This window comes from Heptranchias perlo, chromosome 8, assembly GCF_035084215.1.
Source record: "Heptranchias perlo isolate sHepPer1 chromosome 8, sHepPer1.hap1, whole genome shotgun sequence".
Taxonomy (NCBI): Eukaryota; Metazoa; Chordata; class Chondrichthyes; order Hexanchiformes; family Hexanchidae; genus Heptranchias; species Heptranchias perlo.
In genome coordinates, this window is record NC_090332.1 from 10,635,696 (window position 1) to 10,655,272 (window position 19,577).

General features: G+C 41.8%; 1 protein-coding gene across 1 annotated transcript in view; it reads left to right on the forward strand.

Annotated features, from left to right (window-relative positions):
* Nucleotides 1–12,014, forward strand: part of adss2 (adenylosuccinate synthase 2) — a 68,158-nt gene extending 56,144 nt beyond the window's left edge. The window contains exons 8-13 of the mRNA XM_067988638.1: nucleotides 7–133; nucleotides 1,819–1,973; nucleotides 3,228–3,352; nucleotides 3,594–3,691; nucleotides 8,532–8,681; nucleotides 11,808–12,014. Of these exons, the coding sequence (XP_067844739.1) occupies nucleotides 7–133; nucleotides 1,819–1,973; nucleotides 3,228–3,352; nucleotides 3,594–3,691; nucleotides 8,532–8,681; nucleotides 11,808–11,860 (708 nt within the window). The 3' untranslated portion in view covers nucleotides 11,861–12,014. The remainder of the gene's footprint in view (nucleotides 1–6; nucleotides 134–1,818; nucleotides 1,974–3,227; nucleotides 3,353–3,593; nucleotides 3,692–8,531; nucleotides 8,682–11,807) is intronic.
* The last annotated feature ends 7,563 nt before the right edge of the window (nucleotides 12,015–19,577 follow it).

Sequence of the window (19,577 nt, forward strand, 5' to 3'; positions counted from 1 at the left end):
CTACAGGGATACGTGGAGAGAATCAAACCTATGGTAAGGGACGGAGTCTATTTCATGTACGAAGCTTTACATGGTCCAGAAAAGAAGATTCTGGTTGAAGGAGCAAATGCAGCGTTACTGGATATTGACTTTGGTAAGATTCCATTAAATGTCCGTAAAATACACCAAGTGCTTAAAAGAGCTCCGTGACCTCTAACACGATATTTTACTTCCTTTGCTCTGGTCATTGTGGAATGTGTCTCTACATCATTACTGAAATAGTGTGGATACTTCTGTCTGTTTGTCTGTCTTCCACCCCCTTCACAATATTATGAATTCCACAGCAGCATCTTCACAAGGCACAGCTATGTAGGAGTGTTTGTTTAAATAGTCTAAGAAAAGATTGAGATTTGAGTATAGCTATATGGACCTATATCTGGGGTAGTTTATAGAGGGTTATATTATGGTCTTGGTGCCTCGGGTGGATTTATTAAAACACTTTAGTATTTTTTTCTCCTCCTCTAACCCTGTTTTTTGTGATATGACCATGAAATACTTCTGTGGTTCCATGCATTGTATGCAAAGGCCTATAACTCTAGGGTCTGATTTCAAACTTGTACCTCCAGAGTTCTGTTTTGGCTATCTCATTTTGGTTCAGTGCTAACCTACACTACCTTATAATTAAACCATTCCTCTTGTAGTTAAAAGTTAATGAAATCTACCACTATAAAATGCTTCACACCAGCCATCCAGTACATAGTTCCCTTTCATTGGTGTACTATTATACGTAGCACCTCTGTGTTTCAGCTTTGCAGCCGTGCCTTCAGCTGCCTAGGCCCTAAGCTCTGGAATTCCCTCCCTAAACCTCTCGATCTCACTCTCCTCTTTTAAAGATGCTCCTTAAAACCTACTTCCTTGACTAAGCTTTTGGTCACCTGTCCTAATATCTTCTTACGTGGCTCGGTGTCAAATTTTGTTTGATTACGCTCTTGTGAAGCGCCTTGGGACGTTAAAGTTGCTATCTAAATGCAAGTTGTTGTTGTGATTGGCAGGAAACCAACCAACAAATGGAGAGGGGAGGACAGTGGAATAAGCATATCAATTGCAAATTAATCCCTGACCTTTAACCTCTGGGACTTGTGTTCAAATCCAGCACAGACTGAAGAAGGATCCTTCTGTCTGTGGGTTGTAAGGGTTCCAGTTGAAACGAGTTTGGACAGGCTCTGACCAGTTCCTGGTGGGGATAAGCCCACACCAAGAAACTGCCTCTGATTTGGCATCAGATTGGCAATCTCATTCGGATGCCACAGGATGGCTTTTGCAGAAAATGGGAAAATACAGTAGAGGAATATCTGGGGCTAAGGGACATTGGTGGGGGCAGAGTAGAAGGAGCTTTCCTTTGTGTTTAACTGCAATGCTTGACCAGGGGGTTTTATACTGGCACTGGGTTCTTGAAATGAAACTCTTCCATTCTCCAGCTTTCCATTTAAAGAGGACAAAATTGACCAAAAACACACGGTTTTCAAAAGGTATCTGCTCTGTAGGTGCCATGAGGAAAGTTTCTTTAACAGATGATTATGGGACACTAGAGCTGTAATCGTAAAATGCCATTTACTAGAAAGAAACAGCTTGCATTTATATAGAGTCTTTCATGTCCTCAGAATGTCTGAGTGGTTCACAGTCACTGCATTACTACTGAAGTGTGGTCACTGTTGTTTTGTAAAAGCAGTTGTACGATTCTCATTTATATGTTAAAAGTCATAATGTCCACATTTGTGGTGTGCACAGTCTGAATTGTAATACTGTATAATACAGAAATGTACTATGATTTCTTCAAAGGTACTTATCCTTTTGTGACTTCATCGAACTGCACAGTGGGTGGTGTATGCACGGGACTGGGTATCCCTCCCCAGAATGTGGGAGAAGTGTACGGTGTGGTGAAGGCCTACACAACAAGGGTTGGAATTGGTGCTTTCCCAACCGAACAAAGTAATGTACGTATTCACTAAGTTCACATGGGCCACTGTAACTCACACGTTTCATCACTTTCTTCTCCCCAAACCCCTTTTATATGTTAATGTCTCGCCTTTCAGATTCCTTTGTCAAATGACCTATTGTTGTGTCTTTGCTGGCGGTTTTTGGGAAAGCAATAAGATATTCAACAGCTGGCAGCTGACTTCTTTCCTCCCGTGCCTTCCCTCCCCACTTTTTAATGTTTCCCCCCCCCCCCCCTTCTCCTCCTTGCTGGGGTATGGTTCAAAGGATAGCAGGAGTCCTCTGGCACCTCACCCAAATGTCCGCTCGTTGACTAGTGTTGGCAAGCTGTTCAGCTGGCAGAATCTTTATAGCCAAGTCTGCTCTTGTCCTCGCCCAACAATGACACATGTATACTGCCAGGAGCAGGTTGGTGGATAATCATTAGGAATGCAAACCTTGGCCTATTTAGTCCTGTCTAACCCATAGGTGCTGAGGACAGCTCTCATCCTCCTCCTGTCACCCCAGTGAAGAGAGATCGGGGGAAATTACTTGTAAAGTAGACCCCATGTCCTACCGCTTAACTAAATGCCAACTAGGTAATGCTGCTAGGCTGTCTGCGGGTTTTACTGAACAATCTTTTTGGAGATTATAACTAAACTAGCATTGAACTCTGTTTTATGTCTACAGTCCGCTCTTAATTTGAAGTTGCTTAATTGGGATTAGAAAGTAGAGAATTTTTTTTGAGTTTAAAAAGTGACCTTGAATTAACAGGAATGGACTAAGGTTTTCTGTATCTCATTGATTCCAGAAGTGGCATTGAAAGTATTAGTGTGTAGATAACCGTGGAGAATAAATCTATTCTCTACGTGCTTAAGACAATCACAGAAATGCGATCCCTCTTCACTTCAGGAAATGATGGCAGAGTCTCCCAGGCACACAAAGAGTAGACCTTGTTATATTAGTGTCAGGAGTAAGGTCCTCATTACTAAGATGACATCGTCCACCTAAATCATGCCTCTACTGTGTATTTAAACCTACAGCTGCTTCATAAGCTGTTTTACGTACCCTCCTTGACCCTTACAGAATGTAGGATCTGCTCTTTGTTGCGTTGACCTATTTATTTTCTTATACTGAGTTAAAGCGCTTGGGGAGAAAATGATGCAGGGGTCAGGACTGCATTTCATTGAATGCTCTCTGTTGTTCGAGTCAGCACCGGCGCGCCCCGCTTATAAATGACCTGTTGCTGTGATGTGTTCTGTCACAATTTGTAGGATGTTGGTGAATTGCTGCAGTCACGAGGATCAGAAGTGGGGGTCACCACGGGTAGAAAGAGGAGGTGTGGCTGGCTGGATCTTGTTTTGCTCAAGTATGCTCACATGATCAATGGATTTACTGCGTAAGTAATTTAGAGGGGATTTTCTTTTTGGAAACTTGGCACACTTTAAAGATCAAGATTGTGTAGAATTTAGTATTGAAATATATTTGAAATAAATACAGCAATTGATTTAGGATGAAATGTAGCTGGTTCAAAACAGCTTTTAACATGATGAGGGGAAGCTTACTGGCCCATTTAAATTAGGATTAGTTTGCCAAAGTAAGATTTTAACACTCCATTTTCTGGTTTATTCCTTGTGTAGTTTAGCACTTACCAAACTGGACATCCTGGATGTATTCACGGAGATTAAAGTAGGACTGGCCTACAAGGTTGACGAGAAAATAATTCCGCATTTTCCAGGTAAGTGAATGTAAATGCTGTGTGTGGTTTAGGATCTATCTGGCTTCAGCTTTATTGCTTACAACGTTTTGGAGTTTGGAGCAATATTAACTTCGGGTTTTTTTTTTAAAAGTGCATCTTTATGTCAACGTTGCTTCAAGTTGTGGGTTTGAGCCCCACACCAGGGAGTCATAAAGCACAGAAGGAGGCCATTCGGCCCATTATGCCTGTGCCGGCTTTTTGAAAGAGCTATCCAATTAGTCCCACTGCCCTGCCCTTTCCCCATAACCCTGCAAATTTTTTCCTCTTGAAGTATTTATCCAATTCCTTTTTGAAAGTTACTATTGAATCTGCTTCCACCACCCTTTCAAGCAGTGCGTTCCAGATCATAACTCAAGTACAGAATTTAGGCTGATATCTCAGTGTAGTACTGAGGGACTCCTATGTTGTCGGGGTGCTGCCCTCCGATGAGACATTAAACCAAATCCTGTTTGTTCAGCTGGACGTTAAAGTTCCTGTGGCAATATTTGATGGAGAGCAGGGAGTTCTCCAGGTTGTTCTGATCAGTATTATTCCCTCAACCAACACCACTAGAAAAAAAAACTCATTCATCTCCTGGCTGTCTGGTGCATTTGCCTGAAAGAACAGTTGTTAAACTTTGAGGCATTTTGCACAATAAGGTGCTGCATAAATGCCAGTATTTATAACTACTCTGTAACAAGGTGTAATTTGTCACTTGATTGGGGTTCTACTTGATTGGCACCTGTAAGTTTTTTTTGAGCATTGATTTTTATATAATACATTCTAAATACGTTTTGCAAAAAAAAATTGTTTTTAAAATGTTATTTAAATCTCCCCCCCCCCCCCCCCCCCACTTTTTGTTCCTTCACTGCTGAAGCTAGACTCTCGTACTATGGGTGTCAGCCACTCTCTGATGCCATGTCTTCATGTGAATCAATTTGGTGCGTGTTGGCTGATTGGCCTCCGCCCATCTGCTGCTAAATCCCTCTTCCACACCTTTGTCACCTTCACACTTGACCATTCCGTTGCATTTCTGGCCGGCCTCCCAATCTTCCATGCTCCGCAAACGTCGGCTCACCCAAAACTCTGCTGCCTGTATCCTATCCCGCACCAAGTCCCGCTCACCTACCCCTGTGCTCACTGACCTACGTTGGCTCCCAGTCCTCCAACGTCTCCGAATTAGAAGTCTCACTCTCGTGTTTAAATCCCTTCTTGGCCTCCTTATCTCAATAATCCCCTCGTAACCCTCTGTTCCTTTGACTCTGGCCTCTTGTGCATCCCCCCTCCCTTCGCCCCACTATTGGCAGCTGTTCCCATCAGCCATATCGGCTCCACGCCCTGGAATTCCCTCCTTTAACCCTCTGCCTCTCCAGCTCCTTTTTAAGACCCTGCTCAAAACCCACCTCGCTGACCAAACTTTTGGTCATCCCTCTCCTTCATCTCCTTCTGTGGCTCGGTGTCAGGTTTTTGTCTGATTTATGTCTCTGAAGTGCCTTGGGACATTTTTCTACATTAAAGGTGCTATATAAATTCCCCATTTCCCATCCTCGTTGCTAAGGGACACTGAAGCTGTTTTGGAATTCTGCTGCTGATCAAAATCAGAATTGATGGTTGTTCGTGTACCATGTTCCTGAGCTCCACCACGCCATCTGCAGGTGGTGCTGAGCAAACGCAGGAAGGAAACTGGAGCGCGAGACAATTTGACTCTCCTGACATTCCAGAACTTATTTGTTGCAGAAACTTCCATTTTACTCTGTTTACTTTCGTTCTAATAGTCAATTGCACTTTAATCTACTACTCCCATTGTATGTCTTTCATACGTACTGTTGTTACTAATCTAGTACCAATAGATCATAGAAAAAATTGTGCTTGAGCTGATGCTCTTTAAAGTTGTATGGTATGCTTAATTATCTTCAATTGCTCCCACCCGCAGTAGGAGACCTGTAACTACCAGTACTTCTCCCTAGTGTGTGTATATTATCTTAAAATGCTTTCCCCAAGTTCAGAAGAAAAACATGTACAACTGAATGTACTGTATAAAAACATTTTTTTTAACACACCCTCGTTTCCATTTCGCTGAAACTGTGGAGGCAACATTCAATAATATTTCTAAGGGATCTTTAAAATATTTTCCTTTGTGGGGGGGGGGGGGGTGGGGGGAGACCTGAAATTCTGAGATCAACTTAGAACCTTCCACGGAACAGATCTTTAACCACCCGGTTTACAAATTGTGCTTGTTGATAGAAAATGCGCCTCTTGTGTTACTGTGAAATTTTAAGAGTTGTGCACTTGTGTTAAAAATCCTCCTACACCAAATGGTTCTACAGCTCCGTTATTGTCACTTTCATATTGTCTCTGCGAGCTGCATTCAGTCTGAGTGCACTATAGTGGAAGCTCATTTATATAGCGCTTTGGGACGTTTTTCTACGTTAAAGGCGCTATATAAACGCACGTTGCTGGTGAGGAGAGTGTGATGTTTGCTGCATTGATGCATAAATTCTAAAAGGTTTAACCACTTTTTGGATGATACAATTTTTACTTTTTAAACCCAGTATTGCACTTGCGTTGTATTTTTTTTAATTTACCCTAAAATACCTCAAGACTTTGCATTCAGAGATTACACTTGGAATCTCTGTGGCAGCCACCAGTGCACTGAAATAAGCCTCTGGGTTAGGAAGGCCGGGAATAAATATCAGCCAGTGTTCCCACTCCAGGTTGCTATTCAGTGACTCCAGCTAGAAAGTACTTGCGTGTAGACATCTGGTGAGGACAAGAGCTCTTTAATCCTCTTAAAGTAAACACAGAATTAAGCTGGTCACTCCGGGCAACTTCGGTGCCAGAATCTTGTTGCTAATTCTTGAATCTGTTTGTTTAGAAGTCTGAGGGAAAAATTGGGGAAAATCCCAGCAGCAGCAGTGCATTAAAGGAACTTTGTGCCACTAACGTTTTCTGTTTCTTGGGGCACGTATAGCACTTGTGGGGAGAGGGCGGGGGCACTTTCAGTGAGAGACAGGACACGTGGTTTCTGAGAATGTAGTTTTGTTGGTGGATTGCGGAGAAAAACAAGCATTTCCTCATCATGTGAGGAGCTCCACCCCTCTTAGTGTGGAGCAGTGTATAGGTTAATCCCCACCCCCCACCTTGTTGGCTTCCTCGGTAAATGCACATGCCTAGTGAGGAGTTGAGCCATACAGATGAGGACGGTCTCTATGGCAGCACTAGGGTACTGAAATAAGTCTCCGCATCCATGGGCTGAGATGTCGGAAAAAGATCAGCCAGCGTCCCTCTTCCAGGTTACTGCAGCTAGAAAGTGACTCCACCTAGAATAATACTTGCAAGTGGTGAAGATAAGAGCAGACTTTGTTACGATGCTCCTGTGGTCAAATAGTACCGCCAACATACATTGCCTGAGCTCATGCACGAAGGATGGTCAGAGGTACCAGAGAAAGGCCAGTGACTAGAGCACTGCATGGCAGTAAGAATGTGCACCTTTCAGAGAGATGGGGTGAAAATTGGAGGGACAAATTAAATAAAATATTGCTGCAGTAATTTAATATGCAAAATAAAGATGTTTTAAACTCCCTTGCAGGCAGTAAGAAAGACTTTATCGCATTTCAATATCCCAAAGCCCTTCACATAAAATAAATTGCTTTGAAGTGGAATCGTTGTGTTATATAGGTGAATGCCGCAGCCATTTTTCACACAGCAATGTCTCACACATAACATTGAGGTGACTAGCTGATCTTTTTTTTTGTGGTGTTGGTTGAAGGAGGAATGTTGGCCAAGACAGCAAGAGAACACCCTGCTGTTCTTTGAATAGTGGCGTGGAATGGGCAGGTACGACCTCGGTCTAATGTTGCTTCCAAAGGATGATGCCTCATGACAGTGCGGCACTCTTGCAGTACTACATTGGAGTTTTGACCTAGATTTTGTACTGAAGTCCTGGAGAAAGCTTGAACCCATAATCTGCTGTCCCAGATTATAGGTTGAAGCTACAAACTGAATCAAGCTACACCAACCCCGAACTCTTGCACTTGTAACTGTGGCTCTGAAGAGAACTGGCTTCAGTACAGTTAGAGGTTTGTGTGTCCATTCCACGTGCATCTCATTCAGAAAACTACGGAAAAGAAATCTGTTCATCTGTAATGCTGGAATTCTCTGACCAGAAGGGTCGCTACAGGAAGACAATGCACGTGAGCTATACATACTGCATTTGTTGTAGAGTAGTAAGCCTGCAAGAACAGAGAGTTGTTACGATCTGGAATGCACTGCCTGAAAGGATGGTGGAAGCAGATTCAAAATTTCCACTTGTGTTTGGATAGGCACACTATGGGGGTGTGTGATTAGCAGAGACTCACACTCTTAACCCTCACCATGATTTAAATGCCTAGTTAATACTAGTTCATGGAATATCTCATCATTGCCTGGCATGCTGGCTTCCTCCAGCTGTAGCACTGCCATCTGAAGCCAGAGCAATATCGGTTATTTGTATGTTTACCCTGTTAGGGATTGTGAATGTCAGCTGTGAAAAATGGGGGCATTGTGTACTGAAACTATATATGGACTTCAAAAAGGCACTGTTGTGGAAGTGTTCAGCAAGCCTCAGTGAACCAGTAGGAAGAGTCTTGTCATTTTCATTGCCATGATGACTTGTACAAGATTTGCCAGGAACTGTTCTGAAAGACTGGTGACCTTTTGAGTGCAAACTAATATTCAACTTTGCAACCTGAAAAATACATATTCATTGAAATGTTACGAGGGGACCTTTTTTAATATAAAAAAAATGACTAAGTGTGTTTTCCATTAATGATAATTATAACATGTGGCAATTGTCTCCCAGCTAACCAAGAGGTCTTAAACAAGGTGGAAGTTCAGTATGTGTCTCTGCCTGGCTGGAACACCAGCACAGCAAAATCAAAGACGTTTGAAGAACTGCCTGCAAATGCACAGAACTATGTGCGGTTTATCGAAGAACACCTCGGCGTGCCTGGTAAGTGTCGCAGTTAGCCAGTGTTACATCCCTCAAAATAATTGTTTCAATACTGAAAAATGCAATGCAGTTGAAAGTTTCTTCCAAGAATTATAATTTAATGCCTCTGCACAAGCAATATATTTAAATATGTATTTAAGTACTTGCTGAAAGCTAGTTTGCCTGTCAGTCCATTATAGTGAGAAGAGTCTTCAGTTTAAATACCATGGGGTTGAAATAATGCAGGGGAGGATTTACCTCAGTCTCTCTCTAACTCCAGCGGAAGACCGGTCGGTGGAAGCCCCAGGAAAATGGTGATGATCCGGTTGCACCAGGTCTCTGGTGTTTCCAGGAGTTTCCACTTTGCCTTGTAAGTGGGGGAGGGGGAACAGAGGGGAATCTTCGTCAGCCCCTCACAAGGCAAATGATGGATGGGGGCAGAGACATGAATGGGGACTCCCTCAGCCAGAAATTCCTGGGCCCAAGGCTGGAAGGGGGACCTGGTGTTGTAGTGGTGGCTGCTGCTACACCGAGTGAGTGGAGGAATCCCAGCCTCCATGAGGGTGTAGGTGGGCCCCATCTCTGTGGTCCTGGACAGACATGGGGTAATTCCTCCCCCCACAGGCAGGAGCCAAAAGTCAAAAATGGTGCTTGCAACTGCCAGTGGCCTCCTGACCCTGCAGACTGGAGAGATTGGCGCTGTCAGGTGAGATCCCAGCAAAACTTCAAAATTTCAAGGCCTTTTGTTTTAAAACAAAAATTCTATTGATGGTTTTACAGCAAAATCATGTTTTTCCAAACATCCCCCTTTCCAAGTGTGCTCTTTGCAAAGAACATCACCGCTGATTTCTTTTGGCTCCCTTTCTCTTTCCTCCTCATGCCCCAAAACAAAAGCATTTTTTAACTCTTATCACTGCAGGTTTTGTTGATGTATTTACACAGCAACAGAACTTGGATCGGAAACAATGAGGCAACCAGATGAACTGTATGATAAAGTGATATCCCTTCACCGCGCATAAATTCTGTTGCCAGTGTGTTGGGGGTGGCTATGTCTGAATTGTCAATGTGTCTAGAGGAGAGAATCCTGATGTGACATATGCTAACTCAGTAATTGATGCAATATACTTGTGATCTATAGCAAAACCAACAGCTACTCTAGACACAAGGAACGTTTAAAGCCATTCTTGTTCTTGCTCATTTATTACTGAGTAGCATATAGAATCGTACAAAAGGTTACAGCTCGGAAGGAGGCCATTCGGCCCATCAAGTCCGTGCCGGCTCTATACATGAGCAATCCAGCTAGTCCCACTCCCCCGCCCTTTCCCCGTAGCCCTGCAAATTTTTTCCTTTCAAGTACTTATCCAATTCCCTTTTAAAAGCCACGATTGAATCAGAGTCCATCACCCTTTCCGGCAGTGCATTCAAGACCGTAACCACTCGCTGTGTGAAAATGTTTTTCCTCATGTCACCATTGGTTCTTTTGCCAATCACCTTAAATCTATGTCCTCTGGTTCTTGACCCTTCCACCAAAGGGAACAGTTTCTCTCTATCTACTCTTGTCTAAACCCTTCATGATTTTAAATACCTATATCAAATCTCCTCTCAACCTTCTCTGGTCCAAGGAGAACAATCCCAGCTTCTCCAGTCTACCCATGTAACTAAAGTCCCTCATCCCTGGAATCATTCTAGTAAATCTCTTCTGCACCCTCTCTAAGGCCTTTACATCTTTCCTGAAGTGCGGTGCCTAGAACTGGACACAGTACTCCAGTTGTGGACAAACCAGTGTTTTATAAAGGTTCATCGTGACTTTCTGGCTTTTGTACTCCATGCATCTATTTATAAAGCCCAGGATCCCATATGCTTTTTTAATTGCTTTCTCAACCTGCCCTGCCACCTTCAATGATTTGTGCACATATACCCCCAGATCTCTCTGTTCCTGTACCCCTTTTAGAATCGTGCCCTTTAGTTTATATTGCCTCTCCCCATTCTTCCTACCGAAGTGTATCCCCTCACATTTTTCTGCGTTAAATTTCATCTGCCACCAGCCTGTCCATATCCTCTTGAAGTCTATCACTATACTCCTCACTGTTCACTACACTTCCAAGTTTTGTGTCATCTGTAAATTTTGAAATTATGCCCTGTACATCCAAGTCATTAGTATATATCAAGAAAAGCAGTGGACCCAGCACTGACCCCTGGGGAACACCACTGTACACTACCCTCCAGTCCGATTAAACAGCCATTCATCACTACTCTCTTTCCTGTTACTTAACCAATTCTGTAACCGTGTTGCTACTGCCCCTTTCATAGTATATATAGTAAAACACCTTTTGGATCATTGGCTTTCTTTTTTCTTTAAATCTTAATGCTATCATCTGCTTTGCATTAACCCCCAGTGTCTTCCCATCCTCAGAAACATTGAATATTTTAGGCTAGCTTTTTCATTCAGTTTTTCCTCCAGTGTTTACATATATTATTTTCACTGAGAATTGCTACCATGATATTGGATATAGACCCCAATCCATCTCCCTCTGAATTTGCTGCTCTCCTTTCTCTCCGCTCCAACACTGACATTAATACACCAGCTTTTTAACTGTTCACATATATTCTTTCATGGTGTCAGCCTTGGTTCAGTGGTAGCACTCTCACTTCAGAGTCAGATGGTCATGGGTTTAAGCCTCACTCCAGAGATTTGAGCGCATAATCTAGGCTGACTGTTCAGTTCAGTACAGAGGAGGAACTGCACTGTTGGAAGTGCCGTCTTTCAGAAAAGGCATTAAACCCTGTCGGGTAGACGTAAAAGATCCCTTGGCACTTTTCAACGAGGTGTTCTCCCAGGTGTCTTGGCCAACATTTATCGTTCAGCCAACATTACTAAAATAGACTATCTGGTCAATTATCTCATTGCTTTTTGTGGGACCTTGCTATGTGCAAATTGGCTGCTGTGTTTCCCTACATTACAACAGTGACCAAACTTCAAAAAGTATTTCGTGCTTTAGGGCGATCTGAGGTTGTGAAAGGCGCTACTTAAATGCAAACCCTTTCTCCATTCTTTCTTTGTTGCTCTAGATCTACTCTGTGTTAAAATGTGTTACTTGAACAGAGCTGATGTGTTCTCTAATACAGTAATGCTCTTTGTGTTTGCAGTTAAGTGGATCGGGATCGGCAAGTCAAGAGAGTCGATGATCCAGCTGTTTTAAGATTGGTGTTGCCAAGAAGAGCTTGCTATCCCCAGAGTTAACTTCAGCGAGTTGAGATCTGGACATGTTGGGTCTTCAAATACCAAAATTAGTATTGTTTGTATTTGGCAGAAATGTAGGGAAGCACATGCTCTTTTTTGGGGGGGGCTGAAGGTGGGGGGGGGGTGGTACTTCAAAAATGACTTACTGCATTCAACGTTCAAAAATTTATACATCTCATTTTATTCATAAATGGTTTAGTAAGCTGCTGTCAATAAGTGATAAGAGTTTCTTGCTCTGACGTACTGAGATTCAGTATAATTTAGCGGCACTTGTTTGATTTTAGATGTACATTGGAATTTGTTTTTTTTAAATTTAGTCGAAATCGCTGAATGTTTTTACTAAGTGAATAACATTGAATGGTGAATAAAATTATTCCCTATACTTTGGAAGAATGTAGGAATTATAGTGATTGGTTTTTGGCCAGACCAAATTGATATTGGTTTGTCGGGGTGGGGAGGGGGGGTTGACTATCATTTCCTTGCTTTATACTGAAGTTGCTCTTTTGACTGGTCAAGGCCGTTTGAGCTTTTGCTGTGGGAATTGGTGTAAAACTTAATTGAAAACAAGTGACACAAATTGCAATAATTTTCGGACTATAGACAGTGCATGAAATTGCGGATTAGAAGGTCAATATGTGTGGCCTAAGGGGTCGTGTGTTTGCTGCAGACAGATTTATTTCAATGATTCTTACTGATGGTCATGTACAAGGAAGAAGCAAATTGTACTTTTCTTTAAAATTTCAGTTCCACTCATACTTTCTGTTTCTCTAGAAAGGCAACTGACCCCTCTGTTATTGCTAGTAACCAGGAACGATTACAAGGCGGACATCACACTGGGGGTATCTGGTGTGACGTTCATGGGGGGAAGTTTAATTTAATTCTGTTACTCATTTTGCTGGCACCAGATGTTGACGAGCAGAGTGCTCCACGCCATTGAAGCGTAATGACATCCACGTTGAAGGATTAATGACTCTGGCATAAACTAAATGATGGCCAACAGTTGATTCCTAGGAACAATACAATCCTATTAATATGCTAAATAACTCTGTACCGGAAACTTCAAAATATAAAAAGTTAACGGTGGGGGTTCTTCTAAGACGGCAATATTTTGGGTTGTCTGAAAGATGTCCGCAGCACTTGATCCTTTAGAAAAGATTCAAATAATTCTCTGCTTCCACAGCCGGACACAGTAATCCCTCAATGTTTTTGGTCCCCATTGGTTGGAGTTTTACTGATGTCAAAGTGCTGTTAACATGATGGTGAGAAACTTGAACAAGGATGCAATAGAAGGGTGAAAATATGATTCAGAATTCAGTGCAGAGTTTGACCAAAGGTGTGAGAGAGGAAAATATTGTCAATTCAACATAACTAAATCACTTAAGTTTCCAGTTTATGAATCATTTGTGAAATATATACCTTTTGTGAACAAATCACTGCTAAACATCGAACCTATTGGGAACGTCCCAGTTTATATGTACATAAAATAGGCCTTTTTCAAACTTTATAACAACTGATTTGCTTTCCATGTTTATTATGTTGCCTAATCCTGCCCATTTAGCTCTTTTGTGCTCCCAGTTCAGTGTTGAACCACAACAGCTCAAAATCATTAAGATCACAGAATCATTGAATTTTACAGCCTATTGTGCCTGTGCCAGCTCTGCGAAGGAGCAATCCACTTAGTCCCATTTCCCTGCCTTTTCCCCATAGCTTTTTATATTTTTCTTTTTCAAATATTTTTCCACTTCCTTTTTAAGTGATTACGGATCCTGTTTCCGCCAGTTTCTGATAAAGTATTCCATGTCTTAATGGGCCTCTGTTGGGGTGGGGGGGTGGAATTCTAACCTCCCAACGTTGGCACTCATGCACGAGAACACTTCAGTACTATTTGCAACACAGTACCAGTACACGTCACTTTCCTAATCTCGCAGCATTCAGCAAGCAAGTATTGTTGAAACTGAGGGCGGTGGGGCAGTGGTCCTGGACGAGCTGGTTAGTTGTCTGTACCAGCATGTAGCATTTTTAACATGGATAAAGTGCATCCAGTGAAACCCAACACTGATGGTTCTCTTTTGTTTAAAAAGCTTGGGTGAAGATATTCTAGGAACTCCCAATTTGGTCTGTCCTACAGGTTTGTTTTCATCAGATTTACACGAGATTAATGCAGATTTGCACAGTTTCTTTGCCACATTAACTGTTCTCTAAAGATTATGTTTTCCTATGTTTCTGCCTACTGAACTGTTCTTTGGAAGAATGTAAAGAACATGTTAGTAACTCTGTTGCACTGTAAATACTTACCACGGCTGGTGTGCTGTATGTTTTCTCTGAGGGGTTGGGGGGGGGGGTCGATTACAGTGAGGATTCATGTATGATGTGCATGGATGTGTATGTGTACAGGCTGTAAGTGTTTTACTTTGTAAATTATGCAACTGTTGTCTTTTTAAACACATAACTATTGAAACTCCGGGTGGGCTGGTAAGAACTTATCTACAGAAAATAAACTCAGCAATGTTTAAACCCCCTTTGTCGCAATGTTTGTTTTGAGTTCTGGTCCTTAAACACAAGGATGTCTTGCATTACGCTGTGTAAGTAGCATTCTTTGAGTGTTGGAGCTCTTTTAACATTAGTCACTTGGTAGGATTGACTTCAAATTTATACATGGGTTTAATTGCAGTAATGGTGGCCATTTCAGATTGGTTTTGTGGACTGGGTTCTAATGAAAGATCCCACCCAGAAATGTGTATCTGTGTATAGCTTTCATATCTTGTCCAACTTGTGCATTTCCAGAAACCTTTTTTAAAAAATGTTATTGCATATAAATTTTCTCTCTTCATTCCTCTTACTATGCTGAACATTAGTTAATTGTTTTAAACCAGCAGATGATTTTAGAGCAACTAGGTTTGTGTGTGTGAGAATATATATGTATGATATAGATTTGTGTGTGTGTGTACAGATTCTCCCTCCTGTCCGTCTTCATTTCGGTGGAAGAGCTGAGGAAACCCTGGGAGAAACAGCATAAATAGTGTTAACCACATTTTTCTGGGATTTTAGCGGCTCTTCCTCCAAAGCTGTGACACATGAGTGGGAAAACCCCCACAGAAATTCATGTGTGTCTGTGCATGTGTGAAATATGGAAACTGCAGTGATAACCCTTGGATACGTTATAGATGGGATAGTATGTTTAAGAAGGATAATTGGCTTTACAGTATAATCTTTAATACGATTACACCTATATACAGAGACTGACTTGCCATGAATTTGAACAGTCTAGCTCCAAAGGCAGTGTTTTAAATATTGCACACACCCCCAGTCTGTTACTACCGCTTTCTGCAAAAAATTTTGATTGTCTTCGAAATCAGATTCAAACCACAACAATCCTATTCCAGACACATCAAGGTCAATTGGTAGGGTGCCCAGATAGCTTGCTTTACTTAGCTTAAAGAGAATCACTGGGAAAGCCAAGAGTCCAGTTAAAAATGATTAAATAGGGTTTGGATTTTTAGAAACAAAAATAGTAACAGTGACATTGCTTCAATAATTCTATCAAGGAAATCTTTTTTGTAATTTTTTTTTCCAGTTTTCAAAATACACTTGTCCTATTTCTACATTATATTTTGTCTTGCTGATGCTGAATAGATGTATGATTTATGTAAGTGACCACCTGTCTATGGCACCAAGTCACTGGATGGTAAACTAGAGGTGGCTATAATTCAAACTCCAGCCTCCACTGGCAAACAAACATGACAGGTGTTAGTGAGGAAATTTCAGTGGCTTTTGGTTGGTGCACTAGATTTTTATTTTTAATTGGGGAAAACCAGGGTGAAGGGCCAAGTGGAGGACAGCATCAAGGTTGAAAAGAGATGTGATAAATAAGGAGGTTGTGATTAGGTGGATAAGCTTGGGTTTTAAAAAGATTGGAAGATTGTAGGAGGAAGGAAAGACTGAGGAATGTAAGGATTTTTGAGGTCTTGAGAAAGAATGAGTGGGGTTAAAAAAAAAAGCACTTTATTGTAACAGCACCCCAGCTGGGCAGAGAGAGAAATGCACATCCTGTTGGCTGATCGGGGCAACTTTGACTGGTGTGGAAAAGCCCATAGACCAGACTCTCCCACCCTCCCAGCTGGAGAAGGAGTTGTGTTGGTGGGGACTTACAGATGGAAGATATCTGGATATAGGTATTTTAAACAATCCTTGTGGGCGATGAAGAAAGAATCTATTGTAATATTTATTTTGAATCCTCCTTTAGCCTGGAACAGGATTTGCAGCAGATTGAAAGTTAATGCATGGGTTTGCTGCAGTCCTACAATTGTTGGTCACAGCAATGACCACAGTTATGTGGTGTGGGGGCTTCAAGAGTTTGCCTTTTGATGGATTGAAGATCAAAATATAATAAGGAAGGTTAAAACTCTTCATGTTTTTTACTTTAACTTTAAATATAGAAGTATTAATTAAATATCAATGAGTTGAGTGGGATTTGTGCAATTGCCTTCTATACATTTTTCTGTCTATTGTACAGCGACTGAAACAAATGGCTAAATTGTTTAAGACTCTACTGAATCAACCCATTTTTTATCCTTGAGCGGTTAAAACCCTGTCTTGAGGTTAGCAATTGCATTCTTGAATCATTTTGCAAAATATTTTGAGACTGTGTTGACACCACTTAGTGCAAGAGGAACATTTTAATGCTGTAATGCAAACTTCTCAAATTTACAGAGATAATTCTTAGTTTTAGAAGAGATGGTTTCAGGCCAGTTCTCCAACATCCACCATTGCTAAATCTCCCTCCCAACTGAAGTAAAATGTTCTCTTACCAGAAAACATAGGAATGAGTGACATCTATCTATACTGCTGGGCAGCCCTAGTACTTAGACCTAAGAAATCATAATTCCAAAGCAAGCCATCTAACCATTAAACTAGCAAGTTACTGATGCCCATATTCGTATCTGACCCTGGGTGTGGAGAAGTGCCCTTTTAGAATGAAGTGTTCAGATTTGCTGCTTTAAGTTTACAATAGCCCCCAGTGCGAAAAACATCCTTCTCTTTCCCTGCCGCCCCACCCTTTGGTTCTTCCAGTGAGAATCTTCAGTACCTGTCCTCTTGTTCCCCATTCACCCATCCAGGAATACAGTCACTATTTACCCACAGTAAGGTCCCCAGGTTTCACTCCCCCCTTTACTGGCTGCTGCTCCTCAGTACTGCTCCCACTCACCACGTTGCTGCAGCTTCCGGCTCTGGAAGAAATGCTGGGCACCACACCCACCCCGACACCAAGTCTCCCTCTCAACCCCCACCTGAGCCCTAACCTCCTATCACTTTCCCCCCCCCTCTCCCCCAGTCCCTGTTCACCGTCTGCCAACCCAATACCGCACCTCCCCACTCTGTCTATCTGTCTCCCGCCCCAGACTCTCGGCTGTTTCTAATCACCCCGAATGATGGCCAGCTCTGCAGCTGGTGACATCGTGGAGCAGGGGAGGGGCGCAATGCTGCAGTGAGAAATTTAAAGGGCAAAGATCATCTGAGATTCAAGCCCCATTCCGGGAGGGTTAGTAACCTCTACGTTCGGTTGTGTATGAACTCCAGAGACTCCAAGCCTACCCCGGTATAAGTTGTTACGGCAAGTCTATCTGCCCTCAGCCCAAGAAACAGAACTGCCCCTTCTCACACTATAGAGACAGTATCGTAAGCCAAAAATCTGCTGTTTTCCCTCATTATTACTATCTAGGTTACTCCTTCCTGTATGCAAAACTTTTGCTTTGAATTTACTTCACAACAGGAATTCAACATCCTGTCATTTGACCCCTTTCCTTGCAAATTGGATTAGTGCAAAATTGCTGTATGAATGGAGGGGAAAACATAAATGTAGACAGGACAAAGCTATATATAAAATGAGATAGTTGCTGTCTTATGACGTATCTGCCTTTTCCATTTTGATTCAATAATTGCCAAAATTGCTAGTCGAGTGTATTCCACATCACTATCAATTCACAAGTAGGGGCAAGGATCGTTCAGTGGACACATTACATAGCGTCTTACAGACTAACACTTGGAGTCGACCTCATACTTTCACCAGTTTGTATTTTTGGATTTAACACAAGGCTGACCTACAATTTGACAGAGTTTTTCTGAGAGTGTGTGTGTTTCAGTCTAGAATCTTACCTGAGAAGACTTCACCTCCTGGTTTAGACTGTGATATCTGGAGGATGCTATAATGGGGGTGGAAAGGGGGCAAGATCATCGACCTTGAGGACTTGTCTCCAGCCTTCAAATGAAAACATCCTTTGTATTCCAAGACCACTTCAACCAGTGCTTCTGTCCTTCATTGATTACATTATTCTTGTATTATTATTGTGCTTATTGTGAAAGTAATTTTTATGTTCTGCTTTCTGGGAAAAAAATCCAGAAGAACCACCTTGTTATGACACAGTGGTGAAGAGTTCAACATTTCTTAAAAGGACAATGTCTTATGACCTCTCCTCCCTTCTCCCTTCCTTGTTGTTAACCCGGGCTTACTATTGCAGTAGTTGAATGCCTCATTTAAAAAAAAATAACAAAGACACTACAAGGTAGGCAATGTACTTTTACCATATTTACCAGGGTTGAGATAGAAACCGAAAGCTGCTTAGTACATTGTTTGGGCCCACAGCTTGCTTGATGGTCAAAGCTACAAGTGTGTTCAACCACACTGGCCAATTGCAACTGCATCACAGAACTTGGTGGTTTAGTCCTTGAAATCAAAGTCAAATGAAAGAAGAGTATCTGCAATATTCTTTCAAAAATATTAAAACTCTCATAATAGAACATTGTAAAAGAGCTATTTAAAGTGTTGAAGGTCCCAACTTTATACATATTTAAATTGACTGCTACTATTTGCAGTGCACTCCAGATGGATTCTCAGAAATCTTTATGAATTGATTTACTTTAATTATTGAACAATCTGCTTTTAAATTAGTGTAATCCCAATTGGCATTTGATTCTAATTTGTTTTTTCAGAAATCTGATTTAGGCAAATTCTGATAAATCTTTAGCACAGTTCGAATTTGGAAACTTTTGGAGCTCTGCTTTCTACTATTTACTGTACCCATGAATAATGGAATATTTTATAGTGCTAACTTCTATGTGGTGTTGTATGTAGCTGATGAATACAGTCTACTCTTAATTGAAACTTGCTTAATTCAATTTCTGAAAATTCACATTTTTAGCACAAAAATCACAATTTGCGACTGTTTGCGTTATGTAGTTCAAATCGTTAGATTATAGAATGGTTACAGCATAAAAGGAGGCCATTCGGCCCATCAAGCCCATGCCAGCTCTTTGTAAGAGCAATCTAGTTAGTCCCATTCCCCTGCTCTTTCCATGTAGCCCTGCAATACAAAAAATTTTACAGCGCAAAAAATGACCCTGAATTATCAGGAGCAGGAGTTAAAGCTTCCTTTCCTGCTCGGAAAAAGGCTGGATACGCCAAGTCCCAACCTTAATTGAGAAGCCCTGGACGGCCTAGCACGTCACAGAGCCTCTACCTGTCCCTTACAAGGCCAGTCGTGTCAGAGGAGATGGGGCTGGGGGCAGAGAGTTTCCACTTCACTGGCTCATGAGGGAACTGACATAATATGCCGGTATGCTAAGTCAGATGAGGCATACTAGCCTCCTAAAGGCTGGAAGTGGGTCCCACCAGAAATAGA